The following is a 26,693-nucleotide window of genomic DNA, read 5'->3' on the forward strand; positions in this document are numbered from 1 at the left end:
ATTCTAAATATACTAATTTTTTTTATCTCATATTTTAGCTAAAAAGTTACTAAAATAACATGTTCTCAAACGAGGCCTAAGAACAAAACACAACACGATTTTTTTTTGTTTTTTTGCTTCAAATTCTTAACAAAGAACTAAGAACCAAACAAAGAGTTATGGGCTGAAAAAAAAAAAAAAAAAAAAAAAGACAATGGATGGAGATGACGGGATGAACTAGAAAAAAAACAGAGGTAAAAGAATGATGCATGTCTGGGAAACATTGGTAGTTGGTCCAGAAACAGAGGCGAAAAAAAAAATAGGGTTATGAACTGGAAAAATAAATAAATAAAGGTAAAAAAATGGATGGAAAAACAAAAAGAAAATAAGGAGATATAAATTCCTTACGTGGTGATGGTGAAGAAAAAATGAAAATGAATGCAAAGAACTTTGTTCTTCCTTTAGAATTTTGTTCTTCTTTCGATTGTTTTTTAGAGCTTTTTTCCTTCTTCACAACTTTGTTATTTCACAGTGATGATGTAAAGTGTAGTGAGTTGGTAGGAGTTGATAGTTAAATATATATTGGCCATTTAATCTTATTTTTTAAATAAATTTAGATCATTGAATCTCTTTTTAAATCTTAGTCATAATTTTTAAATTAGACAAATTTAAACCATTGAAAATAATTTATGAAAGAGAAATTTGTAAAAGCTAAGCTATTGTTTTTAAATCTAGACCATTAATTTGAAATGTGGTTACATAGAAAATATATATAAGAAATCATAAATGGGCAGCAACCAAAAACAATACGACGCCGTTTTACGTCCACCTTATCCATCCTGCTCCCCCCTCAAAACTATCTAAGCTCGCTCTCAACAGCTCCAGCATCTCTCTCTCTCTCTCTCTCTCTCTCTCTCTCTCCAAACCCAAAAAATGGAGCTCTGCTATAGCGGTGCAGCCACCACCACCTCCACCACTCCAACCTTCCTTCAATTGAAGCCCTCTCTTGTTTCTCTTTCTCTCTCCAACACTCTTGTTCAACTCAACACCACCAAAAACAACACACTCTTCATTCCTCACAAGCTTTCCACTTCTTCCCGCCAATTCTCTCTCCTCCAACCGCAATCTTCAAGACTTTCAACCCGCTTCTCAGCTTCATCATCTTCAACCGCTTACGACACCGTACAAGATCAACTTCCGGCTGATGTCGAGGTTACAGAAACCCAAGAACCCAATTCCAGAGTCAGTCTTTCTAATCTTTGTTATTATTATTATACTTTGTCTGTCATTAAGATTCAATTTCAAGCCAATCCTTGCCTGCCTGCATTGTCAATTTTTATGAGCTAATTTTATTGGGTTTTTACTTTCTTGCCCAATTTCAAATTGTACTATTTTATTGTCATATTCATGAGATCCTGATTATCCTAGATTGCATTTTCTCAACTGGGTTTTGTTCTTCTACATTTATTGGCCCACACGCACATGTTCATCAGAGTATATTTGTATAAGTGCTGCTTTATATGTATTTGTAATTGTGTATGCTTTTTTTTTATTCAGGTTACCAGCATTGCCAATTTTTAGGAGCTAATTTTATTGGGTTTTAACTTTCTTGCCCAATTTCAAAGTGTAGTATTTTATTGTCATGTTCACGAGATTCTGTGTATCCTAGACTGCATTTTCTCAACTGGGTTTTTTTTTCTTCTACATTTATTGGCCAGCGCACACATGTTAATCAGAGTATATTTGTATAAGTACTGCTTTATGTGTATTTGCAATTGAGTATACTTCTTTTATTCAGATTAGATTGAGTGTAGAAGTTCCACCAGCTGTTTGTGAGGATTGTTACAAAAGGGTCATGAATGAGTTCATGAAGCAGTCAAAGGTACTGTTGAGTTACCATCTAGTTTTTGCTTCTATATGGTATGATGTGATGGTTAGAATCAGTGTATGCACAATTTAATTGACTATTCTTTGATTTTGGATCTTAAACACTAAGGTAGTGTTTGGTTCACTTAAATGAGGTTTAATGTCATGGCCATTCCCTAACCCTCATTATGGAATGACCATTGATGGCAAATGATAATTCCATTTACAATGTATTTTTTCGTAATTTTTTTAGCAACCAATTGTGAGAATGGACATTATGATGGAATAATCATTCCCTTATACTTAATTCCAGTGAACCAAACGCTACTAAGATTTTTCTTGAGGAGAAGACTAACTGGGTGACTTTTTTTCCGGAGGGTACTTGTTACTTTTTTCCCTGATATTTTTCAAGCTCAATGAAAATTATTTGTTGGAGTTCAAAGGTTGGAAAATGTCTTCTGACTTTCGTACCATTTACTCGTGCAACCTGACCAAGAAAATAAGCTCGGAGAATGAGATGCACAATCTGTTTATTGTCATATTGTTTGCTTGGGAAATGAGTATCCATGTTCATGTAACAAATTGGTTCTTTATTCCCAGGTCCCCGGATTTCGCCCAGGAAAGAAAGTTCCAGAGAGTATCCTATTAAGTTATGTAGGGAAGCAAAATGCTCGAAAGGCTACAATTGAATCTGTTTTGAAGAGAACCCTTCCCCATGCCATGTCTTCGGTATGTTGTCCACTCTTTATTTACCATATTTTGTTTGTGATTTACATTTTGGATATGCCATGAGAAGCAGCATCCCTGGAAATTTCACCTATAGGAATTTGTGTGGTTCTCTTTTGTTGTGACAATACACTGTTACAATTAGATGATTACATTAATTTGAGTATTCAGAAATCGCTTGATGTAGTACTATTCTGTCTGACTTTTATTTAAATATGAGTGTCTGTTATGTGATGTGCAAACAAAGAAAAAAGGAAACGCCATAGGGTTACCTTTTAAACTAGTGTCAGCTTTCTGCGGTAGAATCAGAAACATTTTATGGTTGAAAGACTTTAAGGTTACGAAGCATACCATGCCTTTGTTTTTCATGTGATATTTTATTCCACTAGTGTCCAAGAATTTCAATGCTGAGACAGTTGATGTAGCCAATGACAAAAGATGGGGATCATGGAATTCCATTTTACATGTATTTCCATTGTAGATGGAGGCTAAGCTTAGGCTTAATTTTAAAATTTTGTACTTTCTTAATGTTTTCTGTGTAAAAAAGTGTTAATTGATTTCTTCCCTTTATTGAGCAGCCTTCGTATAATTAGGCTTGGTTTTGGAACAAAAAGTTTTGTGCATAGTTTTGAGTAACATCAAAATTTCCTTGTTTTTCTCTCTTTTGGCCATCTCTCTTTTTTCTCAGTGTTCTTCACTTCTTTCCCTCTCTATTATCTCTCTTCTTCTTTCTTTCCCATTTCTTCTTCCATTCTTCTTTTAGTGGTTTGATCGACAAAACTATTCTTGCTAGAGTCGCCATATGGCTTGGCTAATTAACTGTTCTCTTGATGCATTTTTTTGTTTCATAGGTGACTGGAAGGGCTTTGAAAGACTCCATCCGCATTGTAACCAAATTCTCTGACATGGAAGAGACCTATTCTTCTCTAAACTCTTTGAGGTTAGTCTAACATTCATCTTTTAAGTAACTTTGACTTAACATTTATTTACTTCAAGCACCTTTATTACTCTCGTGCTCATTATGATAACTCAATACCAAACAAGGATTAGGGCAAGAAAAAGGGATCACAAGTACCTTCCACTGTTTGCCTTCTTGATTAACGAATTGCTTAGGTGGGTCTAGATAAAGGCCCTGCTTTTAGTTCAAGTAGTACCCTGAATATGTAGAATACATTGACTTTATATTCAAGCACAAAACGATCAAAATCAATATCAAAGCAAAGGCTTATACCCTTTTTTGGTTCTTTTCATTTTTGGGTTTGAGGATTGTTGGAGAGCCGCCTTTTCAACTAAGCAGTTTAACAAAATCTAGTTGTTGTATGTTTGTTAGATATTGTTCATTTGTATTTTGTATTATTTTTTATCACACTTTCACACTTGAGTAACTGCATAGCACTAATTTCAAAGACAACATTACTCATGTCTTTGTGTTAAAGGAGAGACATTTGATAAGGAAAGTTGATTGTGTGACTGTGTTTCTATACATGCATTTCTTGGGGTTTGTGCATGCTGACTTTGACTTGTGCTCTAGATATGACATCATTGTCGATGTGGCACCTGAGGTCAAATGGATTCCTGAGGGTGGATACAAGAATTTGAAGATTGTTGTTCAGATAGATAGTGAGATAGATGCTCACAAAGCTTCTGAACAAGAATTAAAACGTCGTCACAAGACTCTAGGTTTATTGAGAATTGTAACTGACCGAGGCCTACAGGTAAACCCTGAAAAGTTACTGTAGTAGGATTTCTCTCTCTCTCTCTCTGGAGTTTATTTTGGATTTTCATTTGAAAGCTTCGTGAATTGGTTGATTCAAGTTAAACAAAGTACTGGGGAAAATAATTATGATTTATAAATACAGTAAAACCCACATATGTTGTTGAGATACTTTCTTTTTCATCTTGAATCCTTGATGCACATGTGCTTGCTATTGATCAGAAAGGAGTATTCTTGTGATTTGAGGTTCGGTTTAAGAATTAAAACTAGTTGCACATTAATATATTTTTTTTTCTTCCCATAGAAAATATTAACTTGTACAAACTTGGCACTTTCACAGATTGGTGATGTCGTAGTCCTTGATATATCAGCAACAACAATTGATCAAGATGAATCAAACATTCGAAAAATTCCTTCTGCAGAAACCAAAGGTTTGTGCATATGCACCACAGTTTTCTCCGTCTAGGCAATAAGCAGACTGGAGCCCCATAACATTAAGTTTGAAGCAAAAATAGAGCCAGAGTGGCATCTGTGAAGAGAAATGAAATTTTTTTATTCCATTCAGTATTCTTTGATACAGTTTCTATGAAGAGAGAAGATTAGTTGCACAAGCTTCAATTGAAGTTATCTTAGTCCAAAAAGTCAATTGTTCCAAGTCCAAAACTTATGAAATTGATTTGTTTTGCCCTCTGGGATGTGTTAATGAACAAATTATTACCCCCCCCCCCCCACCCCCTGTTTTGCAGGTTTTAACTTCGATACAGAGGATGGAGATAAAGTCCTTCCTGGTTTCCTGGATTCAATAATTGGAATTCAACAGGGTGAAACAAAATCTTTTCCACTTTTATTTCCTGAATCATGGAAGCAAGAAAATCTGCGTGGTGTTCATGCTCAATTTACCGTAGGTTCCTTTCAATTTTTGGGAAATCACTTCTTGTTTGGTTCCTTTGCATTGGATTTACAGATGCCTTTGTTTTTTCTTTTTCTTTTTCTTTTTTTGGAGTAATCTGTTTTTGCCCGAAATCCTAAAGTTGAGTGAAGTGTGAACTTTGAGCTTGTCCTACTATACCAATTTTTTGGAAAATATGCTCAAAATTTTAAAATTTATAAAACAGGGACTATAAATAGCCAAGTTTTGCAAAATTGTCCTCAAATATCACCACGAAAAGCTAAATTCGGAAATCCCTTAACTGTTTGAACTTGAGATGGTTTTAATTGTATTTACTTTTTCGCATCAAATCAACAAGGCATTCTTGACTTGAATCTACGTGAAGTCAACAACTTGTCACACTATAGTTTATGCTATTTCATAGATGCCATATAACATGCTTTTGATGAATTGGTGGCCTATGCAGATATAAGTTCCCTTTTGCTTTATCCTTTTGTAGGTTGAATGTAAAGAACTATTTTACAGAGATCTACCAGAGTTGGACGACTCCATTGCTGATAAGCTTCTTCCTGGATGCACCACCCTTGAGCAGGTGAGCCGTTACATCAATATGGACTTCCAATGAAGGTCTGGAAGAAGGTAAAGATTCTGTAATGAAATTTCGGCTATATGAACTGCAGGTCAAGGAGTCTTTACTACAAAAATGCCTAGAAGTGGAACAAACAGCCAAAGAACAAGCAACAGATAATGCCATTCTAGACCAGCTCCGCAAGGTGGTGTGTTTTTTTTTTCTCCTGAAATTTATGATGTTTAGATTCAATTTGCTACATTTTGTTTGACAATCACACTGAATAGTGCTTCCACGTGGTGTGTTTTTTCCTTTTGTTTCGCGATTTTATATCTTCATGGGCATTTCATGGGATACAATCATAAAGAAATTCTATTTGGTTGTACATTTCATCAAGTGCATGCTGATAGTCTATGGATTTGCCTAGTTTCATGAATGTTGGTGGCGGGGCTGCATGAGATACTGTTGGTGGAATTTCATTCGACTTTTGACATATTTCATTTTTCTATGGGAAATAAACTACGCCTGAAACTAATGCTTGTTTTTTTTGGCATATAACATTTTTTTTGCATGTTCTGGTGTTTGATATGGCAGGAAACAAAAGTCAAAACAAACGTATTTGAGCCAAAAATATTTTTCTTTTGAAAGACGGAAAACGTTTTCCAAATTGAAAATTTTATCAATGCCACCACCCTACCACCCCATCACCACCAATCTCTCTTGTATTGGGATCCTTTCACTTTATGGGTCCTTTCACTTTATTACCAGTGAGCTCGAGAACTCTACATAAATAAATGTTTATTTATAAAAAATTTATGATACATAAGCAAATGTTTTGTATTGGGATCAGTTCACTTTCTTGGTATATAATATATGTAACCTATTCAACTGGCTACCATATTTTTATATCCAAACTTATTCTTGCACTTTTCAGATGATTGAAGTTGATATTCCCCAATCCCTTCTCGAGGAACAAGGCAGGCAGTTCTATGGAGCCGAACTTCTAGAAATACAGGTCCGCACCCACAGAATGCCCACTCTCTCTCTCTGTCTCTCTCTCTCTCTCGTATGTGCAATTTTTTTTATGTGGTTGATATGCATATTCACTACTTATTGTACTGGACTAGGCGAATATGAAGCTGAATGAGCAGCAGTTAGCGTCTCTATCAAGTCCAAGAGCTGTGAATGAGTACTTGGAAAACCAGAAGGAGAATTTAACAAATATAATAAAGCAAAATCTGGCAGTTGGAGACATATTTAAACGGGAAAATTTGCAGGTACACATTTGCTGTTGAAATATATTTCTTCTCTACCTCTATGTATTTATAAGTGCACAGTTTCCCATTATTTTCCATGTGGTTCAGAAAAGAGAACAATTGGATTATTTGGCCATTTAATTTACACAAATAAATGGCTTTGCTTGCTTAACCAGCCCTATAATCTTGAATAAAGACGAGACAGTGATTATGTATAATTCGACTGGGTTGCAGTTTCCAACAGAGGAGCTGGTGAAGGAAGTTAAGAACTCCATAGCTGAGTTCAAACGTCATAAACAAGACTATGATGAGGAACGAGTGAAGGAACAGGTCAGTATTATATATCCATCCTATAAAGTTGTAAATAGAAATGACCATTGTTTAATATTCTTAGTTTGTGTCAAAACAACTCATTGTTTTTATATGTTTTGTAGAGTAACGGTTTGTTTCTGTGCATTTCAGTATACTAGTTGGACTCCCACGCGCATTGTTGATTGAGAATAAGATACACCACAATATATAGTATTATTAACGTATTTTTAGATAATTTTAAGGTCGTAATATCAATCTACAATTAGACTTAATTAGATAAAAAAATTTAAATTTGGGAGCGTTAAATTCAAATTAAGCATCATCTCTATATAGAAGGAAAAAAGGAAAAAGAAAAAAAGGGAGACACTTACTAAAAAAGAATTTGAATGTGATTTTGGGATTTTAATTCAGACACATAAATGTTTAAATTGCTCCCAAGAAAATAGTGATGATTTAGCTCTACAGCCTGTGAACTAATGTTGTTCTATACACAACCTCAGTCTGGTTATTACCACCAATGTATAAAGAAAAAGTGTAAAGAAGGTCAGGTGTGCTCATGTATAGAAGATCATCTACCTATTCAACGCTCTGTGACCTTTAGTCATTAAGCAAATTACCACTAAAAAAGGTGAAGTACATAAAGAAATGAACTGGCTTTGCAGACAATATTACCAGTGGAACTCCCTTTATTCTCTTTCTGATACTGATTGTAGATTCCAACAATCCCTCAAAGTGAGAAACACGAGCTACACCATTGGATTCCAAACTCAAAGAACTAAAATGGGCATAGGGTTCTTTTAATGATTACTGTTAAAACCTATCACCTACTTCACCCACTTAAACCTACTCCACTAAACCTAACCCACTACACCACTACCACCTCACCTACTCCACTAAACCTAACCCACTACACCACTACCACCTCCACTTCACCTACTCCTTACCTACTACACACTCACCCTCTTCTATATATAGGAATCATGAATCATTGTAATAAAGATAACATTATATCAATTAATAATACAATTCTCTATTTCTCTTTATACATTAAATTTCTACATGGTATCAGAGCTATAAGATTTAGGCCTATACTCTTTTTTTCCGGCGGGCAGCCAGTCGGCAACCTTGCCTTCGCTGCCCGCTGGAGTTTTTTTTTTTTCAACACATACCACAAACACATACCAGAAACTCTTCTTTCTTTGTTTCCTCATCTTCATCACTCTCAGTTTCCACTTCGAACGCCTCTCCGTCAGAGCTCTTCAGCGTGATCTTCTTCGACGAAGACATCTCATTTCCTCAAACCAAGCCCTATCCTCTCTTTGCTTCGACTCAGCCTTCACTGCCACAGACACCACCGCTGCCAGCACCACCTCACAGTAGCAGCAGCCACGGGAAGCACCACCTCACAGCAGCAACGCCCGTGCTTCTTCTGTTCAGCTGTATCCCAAATGGTCAGCTTCCATCTTTTCCCACCAACCGTCAGCTGCTTGATTTTAAAGTCCACACCAATGGTAGGAGCGAGATCTTCAACAGAGTTGGAGATGAAACTGACGAGAAGACTGCTTTTGCCAACGCCGGAGTCGCCGATCAGCAAGATCTTGAATGACAGATCGTAACTGCTGCTCTGTGCTGACGACGCACCCATTGATGATCAATGGACGCCGGGTGGACCATTGATATCGTCGATCCGAGTGGACTCGCTATCGTATAGTGATCGGAAGTTAAGGCCGGGATGCAAGTGCTTGCCCGTTGAAGCTCCTTCCTGGGGTGCTCCTCACACCTGCCTCTTAGATTTCCCTGCTCCCGATGTCTCGCTCACCCGGAAGCTGGGAGCAGAGTTCGTGGGGACATTCATACTGATATTCGCGGCAACGGGAGGACCAATCGTGAACCAGAAATACAACGGAGTAGAGTCACTGATTGGGAACGCAGCATGCGCTGGTTTGGCAGTGATGATAGTGATTCTGTCTACTGGTTGCAACCATGAAACAAGAAGAGAATATTCCAAATGGATCTGGAAGCTAAGCCTGACCATTAGCATCAACATCTTGTGTCTAAAGTACACAAACTGATTTTCTCTCTTCTCTCTCTCAGCAAACCCAGCACAAATGGAGAGGGGCTACGAACCTCTCTCTCTCTCTATGCACTGACTCTCTCTTTTTTTTTCGGAAGCTTTGAGTTTTGAAAGGTAAAGACACACTAGACCCACTCACTTCCTTTTCTTATGAGGAGAACATTTTTAATATCTTTATCATCACACCAGACACCAGCTTTTGTCCCCCTCTTTTCATTTCTTTTTATTTTTATATTATTCACCCACCTCTGCTTTTTTCAACTCTTTATTTTATTTTATTTCATTTCCCACACTGATGTTTTTCATATAATCCATCTACCAATTCTTTTTATCTATTTTCTTTATCCCTTGTTTTCTTTCCTTTTATTTTTATTTTTACAAAAAAAAAAAACCGGAAGAAGACGAAACTGCACACCAAACTCATTTTATTCATATCAGGGGATCAACCCTGATCACAATTTTACACCACAAAAAAAAAAAAAAAAAAACACCCACATCCACAGGCAGGATTTTCTTCTCTACTCTGCTGCAGGTCTTTTCTTCTTGCCTCCGTCCTGGGCGGCCCTTGATGGTGTTGCCTCCGTGTTTCCCACTCCACTGGGCACGATCACTCCACCCTGCTCCTCCACTGCAGCATATGGCGGTCCTCCAAATCGGAACATCACGGTGGCCTTCCGCTTCAGCTCCTTGTTTTCTGCCTTTAGCACACTTATCTCTGTTCGCGCATCCTTATACATGCGCTGGAGCAGAGCCAGCTGGGCGTTTAACTGCTGCACCTCATTTGTCCTACTCTGCAGCCGGTGAGACAGGTTTGTGACCGCCGTCATGGTCTCTACACTTGACTTCAAAGTATACTGATTGGCCTCAATATCAGTTTGCACCGCCATTTTTTGCTCCACCGACCGCATCGGAAAGTTCAACGGAGCAAAACCAGAGGCGCTTGGTTGAGGTTCACTGGCCACCACACCAGTTATCTCTCTTGTTGACTCGTTGAGGTCGGGAAAGAGAGTGAGCAGACCACGGGACGAAGAGGCCATATTCTGGGTAGCTGAACGGGAAGACGAGGCCATGTTATGGAGAAGGGTTGGATCCAGAGTATTTCCAGAGTATCTCTCTCAGAACACGAAGAATTTTTCAGAGGAACACGAAGAATTTTTCAGAGGTTTCTCTCAGTTTTTCTGTCTCAGCTTCTGCCTCAGCCTCAGCCTCCGTCTTGGTTAAATAGCCGAGGCAGCCACGCGTATCGCGCGCCACTTGACGCCAGACAACAAACGGGCGCGCCAGCCAAGGCACTCACGTGCCTCGCCATCATATCTGGCACGCCTTTTTATGGATTGGGCACGCCTTTTGATGGCACGCCTTTTGAAAGATTTGACACGCCTTTTGAGGGTGCGACTTTTTATGGGTCCGACAAGACTCTGTAAACTGTCCCGACATTGATTCCGGTTAGTTTCTACAAGGGTCCGACAAGACTCTGTAAACTGTCCCGACATTGATTCCGGTTAGCTCCTTCAAGGGTCCGACAAGACTCTGTAAACTGTCCCGACATTGATTCCGGTTAGCTCCTTCAAGGGTCCGACAAGACTCTGTAAACTGTCCCGACATTGATTCCGGTTAGCTCCTTCATGGGTCCGACAAGACTCTGTAAACTGTCCCAACATTGATTTCGGTTAGTTTCTACAAGGGTCCAGCAAGACTCCGTAAACTGTCACAACAACTATCACAACATTGTCTGCTACAACGGTCCGACATGACCCCATAAACTGTCTTCTACATCGGTCTGACACAACCATCCAGTGTCCTCTACAACGTTATGACACCACCATACAGTGTCTTCACCATCGGTCTGACACGACCATACAGTGTCTCCTATCCTCTTTTCTTTTATGTATTCATCTATTTTCTTGTTTTGTTACTCTCTCCAAACTCAAGTTGGCTAGTTCCTATCCCCCTTGAGTTTGCGAGGGGCTGTTAAAACCTATCACCTACTTCACCCACTTAAACCTACTCCACTAAACCTAACCCACTACACCACTACCACCTCACCTACTCCACTAAACCTAACCCACTACACCACTACCACTACCACTACCACCTCCACTTCACCTACTCCTTACCTACTACACACTCACCCTCTTCTATATATAGGAATCATGAATCATTGTAATAAAGATAACATTATATCAATCAATAATACAATTCTCTATTTCTCTTTATATATTAAATTTCTACAATTACTTCATGAAATATCAGATGTTTCAATCAATACCCAAAAACAGATTCCAATTCAAAAGTCTTAAAGGAGACATGTCCTTGTATAGAGGAGGAGAAGCAAGAAATTCACTTCTTTACCAAACAAAACCAACAGAGAATCAACATTATAGTCACTAAGTCTACGTGAACAAGATATACAAAGACATTCTAAGTTAACAGACTTTGACAAGATTGCAGGACATGGAAATACATTTGTGCAGAAGAATATATAAAAATTGGCTCCAAATGTAGCAAATTCATCCAGAATTCCTCATACCAGCATTCAAAAAATGTTTTTAAGATTTTTTTTTTTTTTTTGAAAACAAGCAATGAACTTGAAGTCAATTAAAAGAAGACAAAAAAATTCAATTAGCAGAGAAAACTAGTTTCAAAATTCAATTGAAATTCCAACCAAAAAGATGATTCAAAAGTAACCCAGAAAGGGAAAAGGAAAAAACCCAAGCAAAATCTTGAAATGAATTCAAGTACACAGTAGGAGAATCTCTACATTGAAAGAAAGCTTCAAATGTAGAACCAAACAAGTACAACATTAACAGTGCCCAGAAGAGAATGAACTGAAAAGAGACTGACAAATTAAGAAATAAAAAACTCATCACACAACAAGGTTTACCTTATTAGCTCATTTGATTCAGAAGACAATTAAAATTAAAATTAAAAATTAAAAAAAAACTTTATGTTCTAGGCAACAAAATAGAGCATGAATTTGATGAATAAACAAAAATCAGAGGGGGGACAAAAAAAAAAAAACCTGCAATGTCCTGTTTGTTCTTAACCCTGACATATCCTTTGATCCCTTACTTCTCTTTCCCAAGCCCTTCGCCTTCTTCCCATCCCTACAACACAATTATATCTCCACACCATCAACACACACATTTACACATATATACAGATTAAAAACTTAAGATAACCACAAAAATTGTTACAAAAAAGTAAAATAGCAGGAAAATTCAATTAGTTATCTATATAAAAGAAAATCAATTTAACATGTTCCAAAAATTCCAAGATGTCGATAGAACAATCAATTTATATACATGCATGCGTACATACACAAGTAGAAAAGAAATCTTGCTTCATTTTGCTAAAAAAGAAAAGTTAGAAATTCTTCCATAGCAGCACACCCATTTCATATCCAGCAATATTTGATGCAATGAACAATACAAATACACCAAATTCATGGAAAAATTAAACAGCAGCAACAACCAAAGAAGAAGCATATATTGACACAATCAATAAAAAACAATTTAAATTTAGGCTAATTTTTAGATAAATTTGCAGAATAAAAAACAAATCCAAACTTAGATACACATAATTAATGCAAAAATGTCTTCTTTGTACCTGATTGAAGAACAATAGAGACAACACACAAAATGGGTCGATTTGTACCTGAAACAAAACGAACGAAAATAAAAAGTGAACCCTTCATTCAATTTGAAGAATAACAAGTCCAATCACTTTAACGAAAACTGAAATCAATGAAACAGAGCAACAGAAGAAAACAAAAACAAACCTGAAAAAACTGATGCAACAAAGTTGAAACTATATATATAGTTTTCGACATTTTTCATATGCAAGAAATCGGGTTGACGTACTTATTTCATGTTCCCACTAACTCAAGGACGTCACAAAAGATTATATAGTGTTAGAATTTACCATCACCTACCACCAATTTACCATCACCTACCACCACCTACTCCTCACCTACTACACTCACCCTCTCCTATATAATGAGCCACTCACCATTTGTAATACACAACAACACAATACATCAATCAATAATAAGTTCATCAGATACATTTATTCTCTCTGTATTTTTCTCTTTATACATTGATTCTTTTACATGGTATCAGAGCAGGTTTAGAACCTAATATTTTCGCTTCACCGGCGGGCGGCAACCTCACCTTAGCCGTCCGCCGGACCTCAACCTAGTCCGCTCGACTTTTCACACATACCTTGAAATTTCCTTTCTACCACCACCGCTGCAAGATCCAGAGCCATCATCGTCCATCTCTCCGGCGGCTCCATCTCCGCCGACAAAGTCCAAGACAATTACAAACAGTATTGGTCCTTCTTTCGCTGTCCCAAAGAAATCGAACTCACCGAGAACGTCCCTGCCTTCGTCTTGTTCGGTGAAGACGAGGTTGAGACAATAGGCCCAAGTGGTGCGCCGTCGCCTTCTTCTGCGGCCGAGACGAGCACTCTATCACCAGACCGCCGCAGCTTCCGCCGCCGACCCTCGGAACTGGCGCCTTCGTCGCACCACCAAATCCAGAAGATGGGTTTGGGAGGACCACCATTCTCGAACCAAATAGAGCCGAACCCGACATTTCTTCTTCTTCTCCTGGTTGTTCTACTTGGTTGCTGGAGTGCGAGTGAGAGAGATGATAAGAGTAGTGGTTTTGTTTGGACCTCTCTCTACCAATTCATGACTTAGACAAACAGATTTAACAATTCTCTTATTTTAATATATATATATAACTCTTCTCTCTCTCTCACTTTCAACCCCACGGCTAGCACACCACTTTCTTTTATTTATACTTTTAAGATCCACTCTTATCTTGTTCCCTTTATTTTTTATTTTTTATTTTTTTATTTTTTTCTTTTCACCCCTTTTACATCACCCATGTTCACCAGACACGGGCTCTCTCTCTCTTCACGGACACATCCCATTCTTCTTTTTTTATTTACTCCCACCCACTGAGCTTATCACCTCCATGTGCACTTGTTTTTTTTTTGTTTTTTTTTTATTTTACTTTTTGACAGATTTCTGGCTTGCAAAAAAGAGCCACCTTTTATTTTTTTTTATTATTCACACAACACATCATTCCACCACCTTCCCTTTTTTTTTTTTTTTCTACATCATATTTTTTCCACCGCCCACTCCATGATACCTATTTTTTATTATTATTATTATTCTTATTATTCTTCTTCTTCAACCAAAAAAAAAAAAAAAAAAAAAAAAAAAAAAAAAAAAAACACAACACACTTTCCAAATTTGCACAACCGCCCATCCTTTTATTCATATCAGGGGATCAACCCCGATCACACTTTTACATCAAAAAAAAAAAAAAAAAAAAAAAAAAAAACAACCACAGGCGGGATTTTTCTTCTCTACTCTACTGCAGGTCTCTTCTTTTTGCCTCCGTCCTGAGCGGGCCTTGACGGTGTTGCCTCCGTGCTTCCTAGGCCACCAAGCAAGTTGCCTCCTGCCTGCTCCTCCACTGCCGCATATGGCGGCCCTCCAAATCGGAACATCACGGTGGCCTTCCGCTTCAGCTCCTTGTTTTCCGCCTTCAGCACACTTATCTCTGCTCGCGCATCCTTATACATGCGTTGGAGCAGAGCCAGTTGGGCGTTTACATGCTGCACCTCATTTGTCCTACTCTGCAGCCGGTTCGACAAATTTGTGACCGCCGTCATGCTTTCCACACATGCCTTCAAAGTATACTGATTGGCCTCCACATCTGACTGCACTGCCATTCTTTGCTCCACCGACCGCATCGGAAAGTTCAACGGAGCAAACTCCGGGGCGCTTGGTTGAGTTTCCAGTGCCACCGCACCAGTTCTCTCTCTCGTTGACTCGTTGAGGTCGGGAAAGAGGGTGAGCAGCCCGCGGGAAGACGATGAAGCCATTTTCTAGGCACCAGAGTGTTACACAGTATCTCTCTCAGAAATCTCTCTCAGAATATCTCTCGCAGGTTTTTTGCCTCAGCCTCAGCCTCTGTCTTATAGCCGAGGCAGCCACGCGCATCGCGCGCCTCTTACCACCAGCCGACAAATGGGCACGCAAGCCAAGGCGCCCACGTGCCTCGCCATCATGTCCGGCACACCTTTTGATGAATTGGGCACGCCTTTTGATGGCACGCCTTTTGACAAAATTGGGCACACCTTTTGAGGGTGCCACTTTTCCAAGGGTCCGACAAGACTCTATAAACTGTCCCGACATTTGATACCGGTTAGCTTTTTCAAGGGTCCGACAAGACTCTGTAAACTGTCCCGACATTGATTCCGGTTAGTTTCTACAAGGGTCCGACAAGACTCTGTAAACTGTCCCGACATTGATTCCGGTTAGTTTCTACAAGGGTCCAGCAAGACTCTGTAAACTGTCACAACAACTGTCACAACAGTGTCCTCTACCACGTTATGACACCCCCATACAGTGTCATCTACCACGTTATGACACCCCCATACAGTGTCATCTACAACGTTATGACACCACCATACAGTGTCCTCTACAACGTTATGACACCACCATTCAGTGTCTTCACCAATGGTCTGACACGACCATACAGTGTCTCCTATCCTTTTTTATTTTTATGTATTTTCTTGTTTTGTTCCTCTCTTCAAACTCAAGTTGGTTAGTTTCTATCCTCCTTGAGTTTGCGGGGGGCTGTTAGAATTTACCATCACCTACCACCAATTTACCATCACCTACCACCACCTACTCCTCACCTACTACACTCACCCTCTCCTATATAATGAGCCACTCACCATTTGTAATACACAACAACACAATACATCAATCAATAATAAGTTCATCAGATACATTTATTCTCTCTGTATTTTTCTCTTTATACATTGATTCTTTTACATATAGTTTTGGACATTTTTCAAATGCATTTAGCACTTTGCTACAGATAAAGTTGGACCTTACATAGGAAGAGGTTAAGAACTTGGATAAGACATGAATCAATTTTTTAAATTAACAAAGACATCTAATGAGATTGGAATTTCCATGAGCTAGATATTGTACCGAAACAATTAAGTTAAATACACTTCTGATGTAACTTAGCAGTTCAACACAAAGCTAGAAGTACAATAAATTAGAGGTCATTGCAAGTCGGTGGTGCCTCAACTTGAAAGTGTTTGGTTTTGTAATTTTAGACCCCAGACACCTGACCATGAACAGTTGTATTTTATAAGCTATCAAGAATCTATTAGATCAGCAGCCAAGCAAAAACTTAAAACAGGAAACCGTATACAAAACAGGAGCAACCATACATGGCAGGATGTACAAATTTTGGGGTAAAAAAAATATAAAAGATATAATGATTTCCTTAAAAATATAAAAAATATAAAAGAAAATGAGCAGCAAAGTATCAATGATGTCCATGGCAATATAATGATTTCCTTAAAAATTAATAACTTGGGAAAAAAAAAACAGTGACATGAATATTTAGATAGCAAACATATAGACATGAACATATACTTTCTCACTTCGACAAAGGAAAGAGAAAAACTAATTAAAATGGAAAAAACATATACTCAAGGAGAAAAGCAATGTTCCTACTCCAAAAATAAATAAACAAATTAAAATCTATTATAGGTGAGGCAATGTTTAAATAAAAAAAAATTTTAAAAATCTATTATGGATTCAGGTGCACACCATTGATATACCACTCCCTTCCCTTTATAGTATCTCATTTGAATTCTTAAAAACTTTTATGTTCTGTTTGATTTTCTGAAATTAATTGGGATGATCATTTGATTTGCTAAAAAATTGATGGAAAATATATTACAAATAGAATAGTTATTAAGGAGGTTAAAGAGTAATATTCCATTTCATTCAATTCAAGTGAACCAAACTACATTACTATTTAAGACCTGAGCTGAGACAATGGAATAAATAGATATAAAAATAAGATAGAGATAAGTGAAGAATGACCAAACCTGAACCAAAGTAATCAAGGGTTTGTGTGTGTGTGTGTGAGAGAGAGAGAGAGAGAGGGGAGTGGGCGCTTGAATAGAGTGGATAGTGGTGGCCGGGGGGATCTCATCAGTAAAAGAACAAATATAGAGAAGAGCGTTAACGCAAACAAATACAAAGAACCATAGCACAACATCGATATAGAGCTATAAAGAGCTATGAATTCAGTAAAGTCGTTTGCGTTGCACAGCGTCGACGCTGCCAGCTGTCTTTCGTGAGACCACGTGGCTGATAGATTGAAGGCCCATATGGCTTCAGATTTTCATAACCAACAATGGTGATGGGGTGAACCAGTAATTTGAGAGAGTTTTGAGGGTACTCAAGTCATATACAGCGTTAAATTCACGCCCAAACACAGCACACGTATACATCTCAGTTGTTCTTCAAGCAGTGACTTAGTTCATCTGCTATTCTATTTGCAGCACAAGGTTATATTCGGGAATTCATATGCGTTAGATTCAATTGTGACCTGTATGCTTTCATTCTTTTATATAATAGGTATAGATTTTGGTGGAAACAATGGAATTTCAGTATTCCACTAATGTTTTGTTTCGGTTCCATTTTGATGGAAAAGAAACAAAATTTTGTTCATTGACTAGGATATGAATCTTAACACTATTCAAAGTTTTGTCATATGAATCATGACTATTTACAAAAACTTGTTTCTTGTTTTTTGTAAACAACCGAAAACAATAAACTGACAATGTTATCAAATGAGTCCTTAGCCATCATTTCATTTAATAAGACTAAAATGTGGTCTTGTGTTGGTGTAGTCTAGTCTCTATTGACAAACTTTTGATTCCCAAGCAATTTCCTGGATTCCACGTATCAGAGGATACTGATAATGGCATAACTTTTCTTTCCTCAATATTGTGTAGGTGCAAGAGATACTAGAGGGAGCAAAAGTGCTTGAATGGCTGAGAGAGCACACGGAGATTGAGTATACAACCCGATGAGAAAGGGAGAGATCAGAAATCGCATCCCTCAGAAGGTGAGGATAGGAAATTTTTGGGATCATGTCATTGTAATGGATCACATTCTGAGTTTTTCTGTGAAAACGAAGAAATTGGGCAGTTTTATGTTTTGAATGTGGGGGAAGATTGAACTTTGGAAAGAGACAAGTCTGGCAAAAAAACCTCAATACCAAAACTGAGTATTGGAAAGAGCTATTGTCTTAAAGAAATATAGTAAGATCTTTGTTGCAAGACGAGTTTTAATCCGTATTATCTTGACTAGCTTCTGTTTCTTCTATTTTTTTTTTTAAGAATACCGAGTTGGGTTCTTCTATCCTAAGCTAAATCTTTTTCATGCAAAACTTGCTTGATTTAGATTGGAAAAATTGCAAATCCATAGTCAATTCTATTTATGATAGGATAGTTGACAATTGAAACCATTTTTTTCATTATTTTCATGTCCGTAATAGTGAAAAAAATAAAGAAGACGGCTAACAAACACTTGAAATGAGTTGTTTGTAAGTGTTTGTAATTTTTTTTTTACTCATTTCTAAGCGACGATGAAATGAAAAATGTATGATTAAAATTGTAATAATCAAAATGTAATAATTATGACAGAATATAATTTATGGTTGCTTCTAGTAGCACTCCAAAATCTCATACTCATAAATTTTTATTTTTATAATTCTATCCTATCCTGCAATTCTAATTTTACTCTAATCTCTAACAACCTAAATTTTAACTCTAATTCTATCCTACCCACCCACTTGTTACCCACCACTATTGATTATCTTAAGCTGATCGTAGGGCTGGGGGTGGGGGTGAGGTGATGGGTGGAATAAACTTAGGGTTAGTATTTGGAAGAATTAAGGTTAGATTTTTTAATCTTAAGGCTCCATTTGGGATAAAGGTTCAAGCTAAAATAGTTATATAGGACAAAATAGGTTATTTTGGTTAAATAAAATAAAATATCACATCTAATTCATAATCGTTTTATTTTATTTTTTTTACAAAAGTCAAAAAAATTAAAAAGCTTATCTCAAATGAAATTTTTTAACTCCAAGTTAAAATAGTTAAAAAATTAAAAAGCCAGTCTATATCCCAAACGAACTCTAAATGGACTAAGGCCTCGTTTGGGAACATGTTTTTTTAGTAATTTTTTGAATTTTTAGCTAAAATATAATGTAAAAAAAATTATGATTTTTTGATATTTTATGAAAAAATGTATAAAAAGTAGAAAGAATTTTTTTTTTTGACTTTTTGATATAAGTTATTTACTTTTTTGACTTTTTTAATAATTTTTAAATTTTTTGATTTTTTAACTAAATTGATTGCTTCCCAAAGGAGGCCTATTTTCAAATAAGTTGGTACGGGTCCAAAGAAGTTAAAAGACAACTATTAGCTTCTTTTTATGGCAATGATAAGCAACCTTTTTCTCCAGCAAAGCATGTAGATGAAAATCACAACCTGTGGCAAAAGAGTTTAAATTTTTTATTTTTAAAATTTTAAAATTTCAATGTGGGGGCCGAGTGGTAGATGCATGACTTGGTGGGAAAAATTCAAATTAAATTAAGGGTAAATTAGAATAACACCTCTTGAAATTTAGTTAAGGGGTTGTTTGAGATATCTTAAATAAGTGTATTTTTTATATTTTTGAACTAAAAAGTTGAGGGAAAAAATATGAATATTTTGGTTAACTTTTTGATTTTTTATAGAAAAATGTGTAATAAAAAATTATAAAAATTGATTTGTAGAGGAAAATTAGAATTGGGAGTTGTGTAGCAGTAATTGTTGATTTTTGATGAATAGTATTAACTTTTTAATTTTTTGAGTAACTTTTTGACTTTTTAACTTTTCTCAAACTTCCCAAACTTGGCCTAAATTACATTTTATTCTTTGACATTTTGAAAATTAAATTCTCACTCATGTAATTAATAGTCTTATTTTATAAACCTCCTACTTATATAAAAGGTAACAACTCTTATTAAAAAAATAAAAGAAATTACATTAAAAAAAAAGAATATAGCAAATGAAAGGAAAAAAAATAGAAAAAGTAAAGTAAAAAAAAAAAAAAAGAGTGCAAGAGTTTAATATTTTTATTCTGTCTAAATAATTACAATTACAGAAGATAATGTAATCTTTTAAAGAGATTTTTATTGATAAGTCCAATTTAGAAGTGTTTTAACCCAAGAAGTCCATGAAGGAATTTTTTAACCCATTTAGTCCTATGTATGTATAGTTTTATTCCATAAAGTCCATTTTCTTGATTTACACTATTTTCTTGGACACTTATGCCCTTATACTTAATTTTAATACCCTTATAAATATTTTTTCAACGATTAGCAATTTAATGATATGAAAATTCATATTTTAAAATTCACATTTGTAGGAATGTAAATTGGCCCGTGGGCGGCCCGAAACCCGCCCGCGACCCAGGGCGGGCCCGGCCCGTTGACAATGTGAATATTCACATTGACATGTTAAAATTCACATTAATAAGAGTGTAAAATTGGCCCCCGTCCCGTGGCGGCACGAAACCCGCCCGCGGCCCATGGGCGGCCCGGGGCGGGCCCGGTCCGGCCCGTTGACAATGTGAATATTCACATTGACATGTTAACATTCACATTGATAAGAGTATAAAATTGGGCCGCGACCCATGGGCGGCCAAAAGCCCGCCCGCAGCCCGGGACGGGCCCGGCCCGACCCGTTGACAATGTGAATGTTCACATTGACATGTTAACATTCACATTGATAAGAGTATAAAACTAGACAGCAGCCCAGGGCGGGCCCGACTCAGCCCGTTGACAATGTGAATATTCACATTGACATGTTAACATTCACATTAATAGGAGTGTAAAATTAGCCCCCGTCCCGTAGCGGAGCGAAACCCGCCCGCGGCTCATGGGCGGCCCGGGGCGGGCCTAGTCTGGCCCGTTGACAATGTGAATATTCACATTGACATGTTAACATTCACATTGATAAGAGTATAAAATTGGCCCGTGGCCCATGAACGGCCAAAAGCCCGCCCGCTGCCCGGGGCGGGCCCGGCCCGGCCCGTTGACAATGTGAATATTCACATTGACATGTTAACATTCACATTGATAAGAGTGTAAAATTGGCCCGCAGCCCGTGGGCGGCCCGAAGCCCGATCGCAGCCCGATGCGGGCTTGGCCCGACCCGTGACAATGTGAATATTCACATTGACATGTTAACATGCATATTGATAGGAGTGTAAAATTAGCCCGTGCCCCGTGGCTGCCCGAAACCCGTCCACGGCCCGTGGGCGGGCCCGGCCCGGCCTGTTGACAATGTGAATATTCACATTGACATGTTAACATTCACATTGATAAGAGTGTACAATTGGCCCGTGACCCGTGGGCAGCCCGAAGCCCGACCTCGGGCCAGGGCGGGCCCGGCCCGTTGGCAATGTGAATATTCACATTGACATGTTAACATTCACATTGATAGGAGTGTAAAATTAGCTCGCAGCCCGTGGGCAGCCCGAAGCCCGATCGCAGCCCGAGGCAGGCTTGGCCCGACTCGTGACAATGTGAATATTCACATTGACATGTTAACATTAACATTGATAGATGTGTAAAACTTGTCCGCTGCCCGAAGCTCGCCCGCGGCCCGGGGTAGGCCCGGATCCAAACTCGAGCCACCCCAGGCCGCCCACGGGCTTCGGGCCGCCCACGGGCTTCGGACCGCCCATGGGACGCAAGTGAATTTTACACTCTTATCAATGTGAATGTTAACATGTCAATGTGAATATTCACATTGTCAACAGGCCGGGCTGGGACCTCATCGGGCCGCCCACGGACCGTGGGCGTGTTTCGGGCAGCCATGGGGGACGGGCTAATGTTACACTCTTATCAATGTGAATGTTAACATGTCAATGTGAATATTCACGTTGTCAATGGGCCGGACCCGCGTCGGCCCGGGGCCGGGCTGCCCACGGGTCACGGGCTAATTTTACACTCTTATCAATGTTAATGTTAATATGTCAATGTGAATGTTTACATTGTCAACGAGCCGGGCCGGGCCTGCCTTGGGCAGCGTGCGGGCTTGGGGCCGCCCACGGGCCACGGGCCAATTTTACATTCCTATCAATGTGAATGTTAATATGTCAATGTGAATATTCACATTGTCAACGGGCCGGACCGGGCTCACCCCGGGCCGCCAATGGGACACGAGTCAATTTTACACTCTTATCAATGTGAATGTTAATATGCCAATGTGAATATTCACATTGTCAACAGGCCGGGTCAGGTCAGGCCCGCCCCGGGCCGCCCCACGGGCCATGGGCTAGTTTCGAGCAGCCACGGGGCGCGGGCTAATTTTATACTCTTATCAATGTGAATGTTAACATGTCAATGTGAATATTTACATTATCAACGGGTCGGGCTGGGCCCGCCCAAGGCAGCCCACGAGCCGCAGGCGGGTTTCGGGCAGGCCACAGGCCGCGGGCTAATTTCATACTCCTATCAATGTAAATGTTAAAATGTCAATGTGAATATTCACATTGTCAACAGGCCGGGCCGGGCCGGGCCAGCCCCGACCCGGGCCCGAGCCTGGGCTTCGGGCTGCCCACGGGTCATGGGCCAATTTTACACTCTTATCAATGTTAATGTTAATGTTAATATGTCAATGTGAATATTCATATTGTGAACGGGCCGGCCCGGGCCCGCCCCGGGCGACGAGCTGGTTTCGGACCGCCCACGGGCCGCAGGGCCAATTTTACACTCCTATCAATGTGAATGTTAACTTATTAATGTGAATATTCATATTATCAACCGGCCGGGTCGGCCCTATTTTTTTGGCTTGTGGGCCGGCCCGGCGCGACTCGAATTTTTTCGGGCACCCACGAGGATCGACATGAGCCGGGCCCCTACACATTGACAATATAAACATTTATATTGACGATGTGAACATTCACATTAAGGGTATTTTGGTAATTATGTCACCCATAGAACTTATTGAAATATAAGAAAATAATGTGAACTAAATGGAACATAAGTAGATAAAAAGGGTATTTTGGTCTTCTTATCTCAAATTGGACCTAATGGAATACTCAAAAAGAATATGGGTTGGATGGAATAAAGCTCTTAGAAAATGGATTTATCAAAAAAGCTCCCTTTTTTAAATATTAAGAATGATATGTACTAAATTCAATGTAAATGTAATTTACCCTTAAATTAAAGATTTTATTGTAAGGTAAGTCCCATAAAACTTGTGACTATGATTTTTTTTGTTGTTTTGTTTTTTTTGGTGACTATGATGTGTTCATGCACATATATTAGATATTAGTAGATCATACAATTGAATCATGATGACACCTAGCAATGATAGTGATCCCTTTAAGTCCCAAAAATTTCAAAACTTTATTTAATGTTGCAGCTTATCTAATGTCTATCTATAATAATTAATGTTGTTGGTTTGCCCCCCTTTTTGTGTTATATATTTTGTGCCCTTTCTGTTAATCTCAACTACAAAATTGCCCTCCCCCCTCCCTCCTCTTACAAACAAAAATTACTTTTAACATATTTATTTTGAGTTGATTAAAAATAAAAGTAAATTAATTGTCAATTGATCTGTCAGTTTTTCTGTTTTAAAATTTCTCTCTTTATCTTTATATATGTGTTTTTTAATATACAATGAGGTAGAAATTATAAAATGCAATGTAAAAAAAAAATAAAATTGAGACATAATTTTTAAAAGTAAATTAGAACAAAAGAATTGGAATTTTAAAATACAAAAATGTTCACTTAACAAATATAAATTTATTTGATTATAAATAAATAAAATACTAACCTAATTGTGAATATGATGTGCATTTATTTTCTATAAACATTATTAAATTAATAAACATTTTTTAAAATTTTTTATTTATTTTTAACTCTCATCTCAAGCTTGGTATCCGAGTTCAAATATCTAGATTCTTTTTCCTCATCCCCTTCTTTCCTTGACGATAACAAAAGATGGATAAATGAAACACTTTATTCAAACTTTATTTTGATTTCTATTATGTTTTAAGTTGATCAATATTAACTTTTGACTTGATATCCAATTTCAATTTAATTATTTCAATCAAATTGAACGATGAAATTTAGTCTTTTTAATACGTGTTGGTCACATGAAGAATACATATAAAAATAATTTGACAATAATTTAGACAAATCATCAAATTGAAACACAATTTAAAGCCTAAAATTAACATTGTTTAAAGAAAAATATTAAAGACAAGCCAATTGGTGTTAGTTAAGATTTAAAAATGTGTAAAAAATAAATAAATTAAAATATGTACAAAAATATGTAAAATGTACATTGAAATATTGTTTTTTTTTTTTTTTTTGGTATTATTTGAAGAGTAACAAGATCCTTAATACAAACAATAAAGATGAATTGGAAATTCAAATCAAATAAAAAAAATTACTCAAAAAATGAATCAAAAAGTGTAAATCAATATGGAACAAAGTAAATTATAAAAAGAGTTCAAAAAAAATTATAAAAAATATTTTAAAATATTGCACCAAAACAAAAGTAAATTAAAAACTGCAATTGACTTAGGGTGTGTCATGTTCTTCTAGTCTTGGGGTCGAATTATGGCTGCAAATGAGCTGAGCCGAACCGACTCAAGTTTTGCTGAGTTCGAATTCGACTCAATTCGTTAATATTAATAAAACTCAAACTCGGCTCGGCTTGGCTCAATAATTTTTTTAATGTTATATATATTATTTAATATATTTAGACTATTATTTATATATATTTATTATGTAATTTAAATAAAGATAAATTAGTTGATCTTGATGAGTCGAGTTTATTCGAACTCGAATGCTGGTTTACTAAACGAATCTAATATTCTAGTTCGACGTCGGCGAGACCTTAACGAGGCGAGCTGAGCCTGTTTGCGAGCAGATCAGTTTATTTGCAGCCCTAAGTCGAATAGTAGGAACACAAAAGCTATTCGGTGGTTTTGAAATAATATTCTACACAATTCAACACGTGACACTTGTATTTTCTCTTTTTAAATTGGGCAAATTATAATCATTTTTATTTGAGATTTAAAAAAATTATAGTTAATCTTGCATTTTTAATATAATCATATTGACCTCTTTTTAGTAAAGTCTAAATTGTTTGATACTAATGCAAATACAGTGATGTTGCGTAGCTCGATTTGTGCGTGCCTCGAGTGGCCCAACTTTTCACTTTTCAACCTCTCTCTTCCTTTTGTCTCATTCCTTTGTTTCTTCTCTTATTCTTCTTTTTTCTGTTCATCTATTTCTCTCCTTCATCTATGTTCATTAAGAATTCACAATGACCAAACTAAAATCAAAATCATTTTTTTTTTTCTTCCAGTTGGCCAACAGTCTACAAAGAAGAAAAAGAAATAAGAAGAAGAAAAAGAGAAGATGAAAGAAAAGAGAGAGAGCAGAGAGGAGAGCTAACAAATCAAAACCAAATCAAACCCAAATCAAAAATTTGGGAAAGCTAACAAATCAAACCCAAAACCAATTCAAACCCAAATCTAGGAAAGCTGACAAACCAAACCCAAAAATCTAGGAAAATAAATCAAACCCAAATCAGTCAAACCCAAAAATCAAAAATCAAAACCAATAAGCCACAAACCAAATCATACAAAATCAAACAAAATCAATCAAACCCAAAACAGAGGGGGAAGAGAAGGAGTTTGCCTTGCCTCGTCGTAGACTTCGATGGTGATCCGGATTATGGGTGTCGGAGTGTCACGACCCAAACCCACCCCTATAGGTTTAGCATCGTAACCGACCAGTAATCCTTGGATTACCGAAGGTCTCTGACAGATTAACAAGATTAAGGGGCTAACGGAAGCAAATACATTAATATAGTTGTCCAATGAGCTGTGCTGACTTACATGAACAGAATAATTAAAGCTTTAAATATATATTCAAATATCATTCATACATTATACCCACACACATTATAGTATTATAAGTACAGTCAACGACATCAAATCAACTCTTATATTTACAGAAAATACAGAACTTAAACACTGGACGCTTCGAGAACCTCTACGTGAGGCACAACGGTTGGCTGACAACAGAACACAGATCCAGACAAAAGCCTTCAGGCTCGGGCTCTAGAATGCTCACCTATACATATACATACACACAATAAGCTAAAGACCAATGAATGACATTAAGGTAAAGGGGTTTAGTGAACGAAATCCGAACATATCATAAGCAGAAAACAGACCAGAGCATAATCATTCTCATATCAGAACGTAATAATGGTACATCCTATAGAACACATCACGAAACGTCTTCCAACTAGAGTAATCGGTTCCGGATACCGATTAAACACATATCACCACAATGAAGTGGCTAACGAGATCTCGTAAT

The 26,693-nt window shown here is 37.4% G+C and overlaps 1 protein-coding gene across 1 annotated transcript; it reads left to right on the forward strand.

The window, feature by feature from the left end:
- The first annotated feature begins 846 nt into the window (after positions 1 to 846).
- Positions 847 to 18,567, forward strand: LOC114257868 (trigger factor type chaperone family protein). Its single transcript, XM_028197689.2, has 13 exons — positions 847 to 1,221; positions 1,778 to 1,861; positions 2,446 to 2,574; positions 3,423 to 3,511; positions 4,103 to 4,286; positions 4,626 to 4,716; positions 5,032 to 5,186; positions 5,674 to 5,766; positions 5,855 to 5,947; positions 6,677 to 6,757; positions 6,870 to 7,019; positions 7,233 to 7,328; positions 18,241 to 18,567. The coding sequence occupies exons 1-13, from the start codon at positions 913 to 915 to the stop codon at positions 18,316 to 18,318; spliced, it is 1,632 nt and encodes a 543-aa protein (XP_028053490.2). The 5' UTR covers positions 847 to 912; the 3' UTR covers positions 18,319 to 18,567.
- The last annotated feature ends 8,126 nt before the right edge of the window (positions 18,568 to 26,693 follow it).

This window comes from Camellia sinensis, chromosome 7, assembly GCF_055761805.1.
Source record: "Camellia sinensis isolate YWXY chromosome 7, ASM5576180v1, whole genome shotgun sequence".
NCBI lineage: Eukaryota > Viridiplantae > Streptophyta > Magnoliopsida > Ericales > Theaceae > Camellia > Camellia sinensis.